This window comes from Colobus angolensis, unplaced genomic scaffold (assembly GCF_000951035.1).
Source record: "Colobus angolensis palliatus isolate OR3802 unplaced genomic scaffold, Cang.pa_1.0 Scaffold224, whole genome shotgun sequence".
Lineage (NCBI taxonomy): Eukaryota > Metazoa > Chordata > Mammalia > Primates > Cercopithecidae > Colobus > Colobus angolensis.
The window spans coordinates 6336538-6344541 of NW_012115422.1; the positions used below are offsets into that span (position 1 = coordinate 6336538).

Here is an 8004-nt window from a genome sequence, read left to right on the forward strand (position 1 = left end):
AAAAAATTCTAGTCCAAAGTTTTTTGCAGGCTGCTACTGTGATTTTGGGTAACTCAACAACTTTGGCCCAACTTCTTAGAGATTCAGAGAGAAAATGGCAGTAAAATTTCACCTCATGCAGATGCTGTGAACAGTAATGAATAAACATGACAAATATGCTGCAAACAAGAGCTAAAAATGCTATGTAAGAAGCAATCTTTGCACCTACTAAAAGTCTTTCATCAGATGATTTCAAATTGAAGGTGTCTCAGGAGAAAAAAACATTGAAAATACAAACAGATTTTGTTTTTTGTACTTTTATTGAAAAGGTACATTTAAAAAAATACACAGACATTTTACCATTTACAGGTTGCAGATATAGATGCTCTAAAAGAGTTCACTCTATTTTGTTGTTTTATGATAACTCTTGCCCCTGATATCACAAACATTCCAGTCTAGTTGATATCGGTTTAGAAAGGGGGTCATGGGAGCATGACCTGCAATATATTCAGTGAACAGAAAGACAAATTGTTCAATTATAAATTTTTTATCTTCTGTACATTATTGCATTAGGGAGCCACAAAATTATGTAGCATCATTACAAATGAAAACAGGTTAAAAATGAAGAAGATACTTATATAGAAATACATGGATTCATTGTCTTCTTGCAGAATGCACAAGAGGTGCAAAAATGTGCAATTTAGGAAGCTCTTTTTCTGTTTGTATACGTTGGCTTAGCAACACAAACCAGTGAGGAAGCTACAAAATAAGTTAAACAAAAATAGCAAACAGGTAGTAATTATAGCTATGTTATATGGCTTTCTATTTCATTTAAATATCTCCAAATAAAATGTGAAATAAAGAAAATACATTATCTTTTGTTCTCTTAAAGAGAAAATTCAAAGCTACTTTGCTTCCTAACATTTACACAGCAACTAAAAATGTTTAATTCAGACAAGAGATACAGATCTAGTACTACACAGGATACAACAGTACTTGGGTCGAAACAGTACACAATCCCTGTCAACAACAGTACACCAAAAAGAGAACTTTGTGATCCGTTGGTAAGATGGTATCCACAAGTAAGCACTTGTGTTCATTGATTTTTGTTCCACACTAGAATACACTCAGTTGGATACCAGAGTTATTTACAGACATCTGAGGAAGATCCTAGTTTTCAAGTCTGTCAGGAAAATATTCCATATTGTTTTAAGCCAGATCATACCCATGGAAAAATAGAGAATGATTTTCTTTCTTTTTCTTTCTTACCAATACACGTTCAAGAAATCAAATATCTGAGATACACAAATTGAATGGGGTGGTGAGGGAGGGGTGGCGGGGAGGAAATAGGGAGATAAAGCCTATGCTGCTCAGATTACTAAATTATAGGAGCGGTCTCTAAAAGCCCTCGTGAATCTAGTGATATGTTTCTCTTTGGAATTGGGGAGCTGGGTGGTAGGCTGCATTTTGTGAGTGAATGGGGGTACAGCAACACAAACTGCTTAAATTGCTGAATCCTTGTGGCTTTCTTTCTCAACTTCCTACTGGCCTCAAACGTCTTGGGGTTTGCAGACGTTAGTACGGAGCAAAGAGGATGGAGGCAGGAGTGGCGCGAATGGGCCCATGTCCAGGCCTCAGAAGAGCTGGAGGAATGGCTGGAGCTTGGAAGAGCGAGGCGGAGGGCCGGGGTGGGAGTGACAGCGCAGAGGACACGGCTGCTGCCGCTGCGAGAGGTGAGGACAGGAAGGCTGGGGCCAAAGGCTTCATCAAATCTTTCTGGAATGCAAGTTTTGCCTAAGGGAGGGAGAAAACCAGGAATGGGGTGGAGATACTGTTTTTGAGTAACCGCACCACAGGTATCTTTTCATAAGTAAAACACCAACATTAAGAAGTCTTAAATTTTGAAAATCTTCACCCTCAGAAGTCGAGAAATGATTATGTTCACAATGCTGGTTTCAGTGGCTCATGGCACAGCTTTCTTTTATTTGGTGGTCTTTGCTCCTGTGTGCTAGGGCACAGGGAAGGCCCTCTGAATAAATTCTAAAGCTATTTTATGCTGCTGCTCACCAGGAAAAAAACATGCCCAGAAGTTTCCTGCTTAGGTGATGAAGTTCAATTCGAAATTCAGGCTTGTCTTAAACCACGATGAGGCCTAGAGAGTTTTGTTTTGTTTTTGAAGAATATGTGTGATCCTTCCCTTCTCTTAGATAAGCTGCATTGAAGTTAAGTAATGAGTTCAGTACTTTAGGGACCCTGAAGAGTCAAGAAAACAGTCAGTTCACACCTCTGTCACTGGCTACTTAATGAGTATTCCTTGAAAAATCACAGCTACATCAAATTTCTGTTGTTGAGAATGATTGTAAGTGGGCTAGAAACTCGCTATTTAACGGAATGCCAGGATGGAATCCTCCTGTGAAGAAATCAATCCTTAATTTCTCTCTCTTGCAATCAGGAGGAGCCTTGCAAGCTGGATTTGCTTAATGCAGGTAACACCTGCTTGCAGCATCAGACAGAGGCTTTGGAGAAGCTGGAAGGTAATCTCAAAAATGCCTCCAGCTGGACAAGTTTAGCTTCATCCTCAGACTGAACACTGCACTGGGCCCAGTCCCAGGGAGATTGTGAAATCTATCCATCTTGGTATTTATATGACACTTATTGCTGGAGTCCCTAGGTGTTTTTGCAAAGACACTGAAAATAGCACATATTGAGAGCATAACAGGCTAATTACCAACATGCCTGCTAGAATGGAGAGAGCACACCATACAGACACTGCTTTACCTTCTCGTGCCAAATTAAAAACAAACAAACAAACAAAAAAACAGAAAGCATGAGGATACTAAATTAAATGGATGGATTTTTGTTTTATGAAAGAAATCCCTCTTTCCAAGTTCAACATCCCGGGATTCCTTAGGCATCATTTGTCCTTGTTCTTGAGCCTTTACTTTATATGCTAAAGAGGATAGTCTTTTGAAAATAACTTGGTAAAGAGTAACACATTAGCTGTTAAAGAGGTTCAGTTTCTGTTTTCTAAGTAAGTTGTCCTATAGCAGGAGCTAAGCAGTTCAATCTAAAACTTCTGTCTATGAGGGCTATTTAAATTCGAAACCTTTCATGACCATTAGACTCTATGCCCTCCTTGCCCACAGTGGCTGCCCAACCCAGCAAAGCTGCCCCACAAAACAGGTGAGCAGGTGAGGTAAACTTACTGCTAGAATACTTGGGCTCCGCTGGAGTTTGTTGTAAGGGCTGTATTTTGGCTTCAGTGGTTTCCCTGCAACTCGATCTTTATGCCTTCGGCTAGAAATGTGCTGAAAAAAGTTTGATGCATTAGCTGAATTGAAATGTGAGTCTTATTCCACGTAAAATTTATTTCTAGGTAGCTATTTTCTCCATTGCCACTCTAGGTCCATAGTTCCACGATGGTGTGGGTAAAATCATTATGATTTCTAAATTAAGACTTATTCCTCCCTCAATTGTAATGCTTCTCTGTCTCCTGTTCTCTATAGCCCTTATCAGATTTTGCCTGGTATTAACACTGTTACTGATGAGTTTCTCTCTCTAATCAGATTTTCAGCCTTTGGAAGACAGGCTTATCATCTCACCTTACCAGAAGCTCCTGCTCAACTGTAGGCTCCAGTGACTACTGTTCCTGTCTCTCCAACATCTAGCCTGGAACCTGACATATAGTAACAGTAGATGCTCAAATATTTCACACTGACTTTTTCTTCCACATAGCACCTGGATGTTGCATATTGTTTGCATCCTACAAGAGTTAGTCAACTTAACTGTGAGCACGGCAAAAACCATTCTATAGATGAGAAGATACACAGTCAAGTGGTGTCCTCAAACAACAATGTTTACTAATTCAGGATACGTTACCTGTTTGAGTTGAATTTCTGAATTAACATGAACATCACAGATTTCACAATGAAATGTCTTGTTCTGTAGTCCTGACCCCTTACTGCCATTCTGCATCTTTAATCTTGATCCAGGTCTAGGATAGGATTTAATTGGACCAGCCCCATTACGAGCTTCAACCATGGTCTTGTGTTTAGATCCTAAGAGAAAGAGACACATATTAAATAGCTATCCAAGAATTATACAAAGCTCTTTGTTTTCTTATCCTTGAGAGGTTTACCTGCAGGCTAAAATACCCAATGCTTTTTTTAAATGATCACTTTAATGCTGATTTTTAGTTTAACACGTTATTGTAAAAAATGGAAAAATGTAAGAGTATATAATACAGAAAATATAGAGAAACATAAGAAAATAAAGATTACTTATGTTTTCACTACTCAGAGGTAACCACTATTATCATTTTAGGGTATTTCTTGTCAGATTCTTTTTTTAATGTACTAAAAATTTTTTTCAAAATGGGGATCATACTAATTAAATATCCTAAAAATTTCACATAACAAATCATGTACATATTTTCTGATCATTATGTTTTAATGGCTGATTAACATATATCATATTGGGTTACTGTAATTTATTCAGTATTTCCCTACTGGTGGGCTTTAGGTTGTTTCTATTTTTTTTCTCTTTTAAGTGTATTGCAGTGAACACTGTGCATAAATATTTATCTTCATCTCTGTCACTTCATCAAAATGAGTTTTGGACAGTATTAGATGTTTTTAAGAAAATAAAGAATAGGACAAGTTTGATCTCCAAGCTGCTTTTGTCTTGCTAGTTGCAAAGTCATATGATCATACTCTTCTAAAATCACTTTTTTGAATCAAAAAAGTAGAGAAGCATTGAACAACCCTAAGGTCTGAACAACAAAAGATATGGTATTCTGATGGGAAAAGTTGGGTTTTATTATAAACATTATTTAAATGCAAAAGATAGCTGCTAACCTGTGTTGTGTGCCTCCAGCTGTGACAGGGAGTTCACAGCCACTTTGCATAGTGAACAATAAAGTAATTTTTTGGCTTTTTCTTCTTCGGATTCAACAACAGTACCGGGAGCTCCATTTGTGCTCTTGGAGGGAGAAGTGGCTGCTCCAGGTGGCAGGGGTGTTGTGCCAGATTTGAGGAGAAATGAGCCACTTTCAGAGCTTGACGGCTGACTGGAACTGCTGGCTTTTAACTTCCCTTTATCTTCTAAGAGAAACACAGACAGATCTTATTGAAGTCTCATATATCATATAAACAAAGATAAATCACCATAAAGGAATTAAAAATAGAAATTTGATTCTTATGTGAAGTTTTTATTGCAGCATAGATTTCAGTTTATAAAGGTTAAATCAACCTCTATGTTTAAATCAAACAGAACACTATGCCATCAGTTTGATATTAGGTCATCCCAAGATAAGGATGACTTATGAAAAATGACTTTGTTCTCCCACTTGGAGCAGGTAACTTTCTATCTGACATCCTTCAGTTGTAAATTATGCTACAAAGAAATCTTTATTATTAAACAAAACCACCTACCCTCTGATACAATTACATGATATGAAGGTAACTGAAATAAGCCATTAGGCCATGTTAGTTTCATTTGACTACTTATGTTTAATTATGACAGAGATAAGTTAAACTTTAATTTGTATACCAAGCTAAAATTTTAACTTTGGATTGTGGGATAGAAGAAACATGGTTAATTTTGGTTATGATTAGCTAAGTTTTTGCTGCTCTGTGGATGGCAATGCAATTTATCCAAAATATAAGAGACCAAGATTCCATTCATTATGCTTATTAATTACTGCCAGTCTAAATCAAAAGTTTTAAATAATGACATTAACCATAAGCACAATATGAAGATTAGCCAAGTCATTTAAAGACACTTTGGCAGTTTGATCATGTAGCTACTAAATGCTTATAATCCTCAAGGCCCATGTGTAGGCTGTGAGAGTCAGACTGACTTTAACAGAATCTAACTCATTGAGGTTCATTTGCTATTCAAGACAGTCTCTGTTCAGTGACTCCTTTGGGAAAAAAACTGGGGCTTTGTAAGCAACAGCAAAATCCATCAAACATTTAATCCTAGTAGAGCTGGTACTTTTAGAAAATGTCTATAGATATGCTGATTAACTCTCATGAAGAGAGAAAGGGAATGAAATCTGAGAATATATTTGCTAATTGCCCTAGCTAATTTGGAATTGTATACCATTGGCCTAGAAGACAAAGAGGGAAGGAGAGACTAGGCAACAGCAATGTGGTGTGTGTTTCTGTGTGTATGTTACAAGGTTCTGTATATGGGTAAACCTAAGCTTTTAGGACACATTGCAAATGATGGGAGATCATATTTCTACTAAAATATTATATACAGAAAAGCCTAACTGATTTAGGAATCAGCAGTTGATTTCCATCCTTTTTTTTCAGTTGGATCCATTCAGGTTGAGACTAGACACAGCCAGGGTGCTATGGAGGGATTTCAAATCTGGGTGTTACTTAGAATAAATGAATGCTGAGATCCTTTTATACCCTTAGGTTGCACATTCCATATTCCCTTTCAGTGAGTGTACTAAAACTTCAGGACGACATGAAATATGATGGAAAAGGTCGTAGACTTTTATTAAACTGACCTCTACAGTGTGACTGAAGGACATAAAATCATTCTTCCTAATTGGTAATAGTCAGCAAATTAGATTGGAGAATATTTTAGGCCTGGAACCCTCTCATCTATAAGGATCCCTCAGATTGAATTTGCAATCTTACAGAACTCATAAAGCAGCAAAATAATTCAGTAATCTTAATATTTGGAATTACTCAGTTTCTTGTGATGAAAATTAAAGTTATTACATACCAAAATCTTTCCTTGCTTCAAGCATTTCATATGAATTCGATCTAAAAGAATCTGAACTGTTTCAGTCATTGACTCACTCATTCTCTCATATTACTAATAATGTCCCCTATACTAATGTCCCTCATAAACCCTTACATTTATATAGAACTTTACAGTTTACAAAGTGCTATGACTTACATTGTCTTATTAGCTCTCACAGAAAACTTGTGAAATAGGTAAGGCTCAAAATGATTATTCCTATCTTAAAGACAAGGAAACCGAGCCTTTTCAAAATTAAATAACGTCCCATGGATTAGTAAGTGGCATAAATGAGCATGATGTTTTCTCTAACTGATTGGTCTGTGGTACACTAATATTTCAGCACAAAAGGAGGACTTAATATATCACTAGTGACATAAAAGTATACAACAGTCACCCTAGATGTGAAATAGCAGTTGCTTTGTTTTACAATTGTAGGTTAGTTTTTAAAGTATATTTATTTGGCGTAAGTGAAAATATCTATCCTGTTCAACAATCATTTGATTTAGGTTATACTGAGAAGATGTATAAAATTATATATTTTCTCTGTTCCTATTTCTTTAAGAAAAATACTTCCTTTTCATATCTTGTTTTCAAAGAGGTAATTTGTGAATTAACAAGTACATATTAATAATATGTTAATTGCTGACAATGTGCTAGACACTAAAGAGAATAGTAAATAAAGTAAGTATGTACTATGAGAAAATTGCAGCATAGCAGGAGGAAATGAGACAGTCATTCAAAGATCTCTAATTTACAACAGAAACTGGTAAGAGGCATGAGAGCACAGAGCAGAAAACGATTACTTCTGCTTGGGAAGAACGAGACATTTTTCATTGAGGAAGTGGCATTTTGAAGGTTTTGAAGGTCAGATTTAGATAAGCATAGAATAGGGTTGAAAATGAGTGGGAAGTGAATGGTTAGAAGCAGAAACATGAAGAAATACCTAGGTATTAGAAATCTTGGGGTTTTCTTGGTGAATACTTGGTAGTTGAGCATAGAGCTGGCAACAAGTGTAACGGGATGAAGGGGTGGCCTGCCCCTCCAAACCTGTGGGCGTTTCTCATTAGGTGGAAGGAGAGACTTGAGAAAAGAAATGAGCCACAGAGACAAAGTATAGAGAAAGAAAAAGTGGGCCCGGGGGACCGGTGCTCAGCATACAGAGGACCCACGCCGGCACCGGTCTCTGAGTTCCCTTAGTATTTATTGATAATTATCTTTACCGTCTTAAAGATAAGGGAGTGGCAGGACAATAGGATCATT

General features: G+C 36.9%; 1 protein-coding gene across 3 annotated transcripts in view; it reads right to left on the reverse strand.

Annotated features, from left to right (window-relative positions):
* Positions 1-285: 285 nt before the first annotated feature.
* ZNF385B (zinc finger protein 385B) overlaps positions 286-8004 on the reverse strand; it is a 588375-nt gene continuing 580656 nt past the window's right edge. For all 3 annotated transcript variants that reach the window (XM_011944057.1, XM_011944058.1, XM_011944059.1), the window contains 4 exons: positions 4836-5081; positions 3859-4037; positions 3186-3287; positions 286-1773 (listed from right to left, as the gene is read on the reverse strand). In XM_011944057.1, the coding sequence (XP_011799447.1) occupies positions 1555-1773; positions 3186-3287; positions 3859-4037; positions 4836-5081 (746 nt within the window). In that variant the 3' untranslated portion in view covers positions 286-1554. The remainder of the gene's footprint in view (positions 1774-3185; positions 3288-3858; positions 4038-4835; positions 5082-8004) is intronic.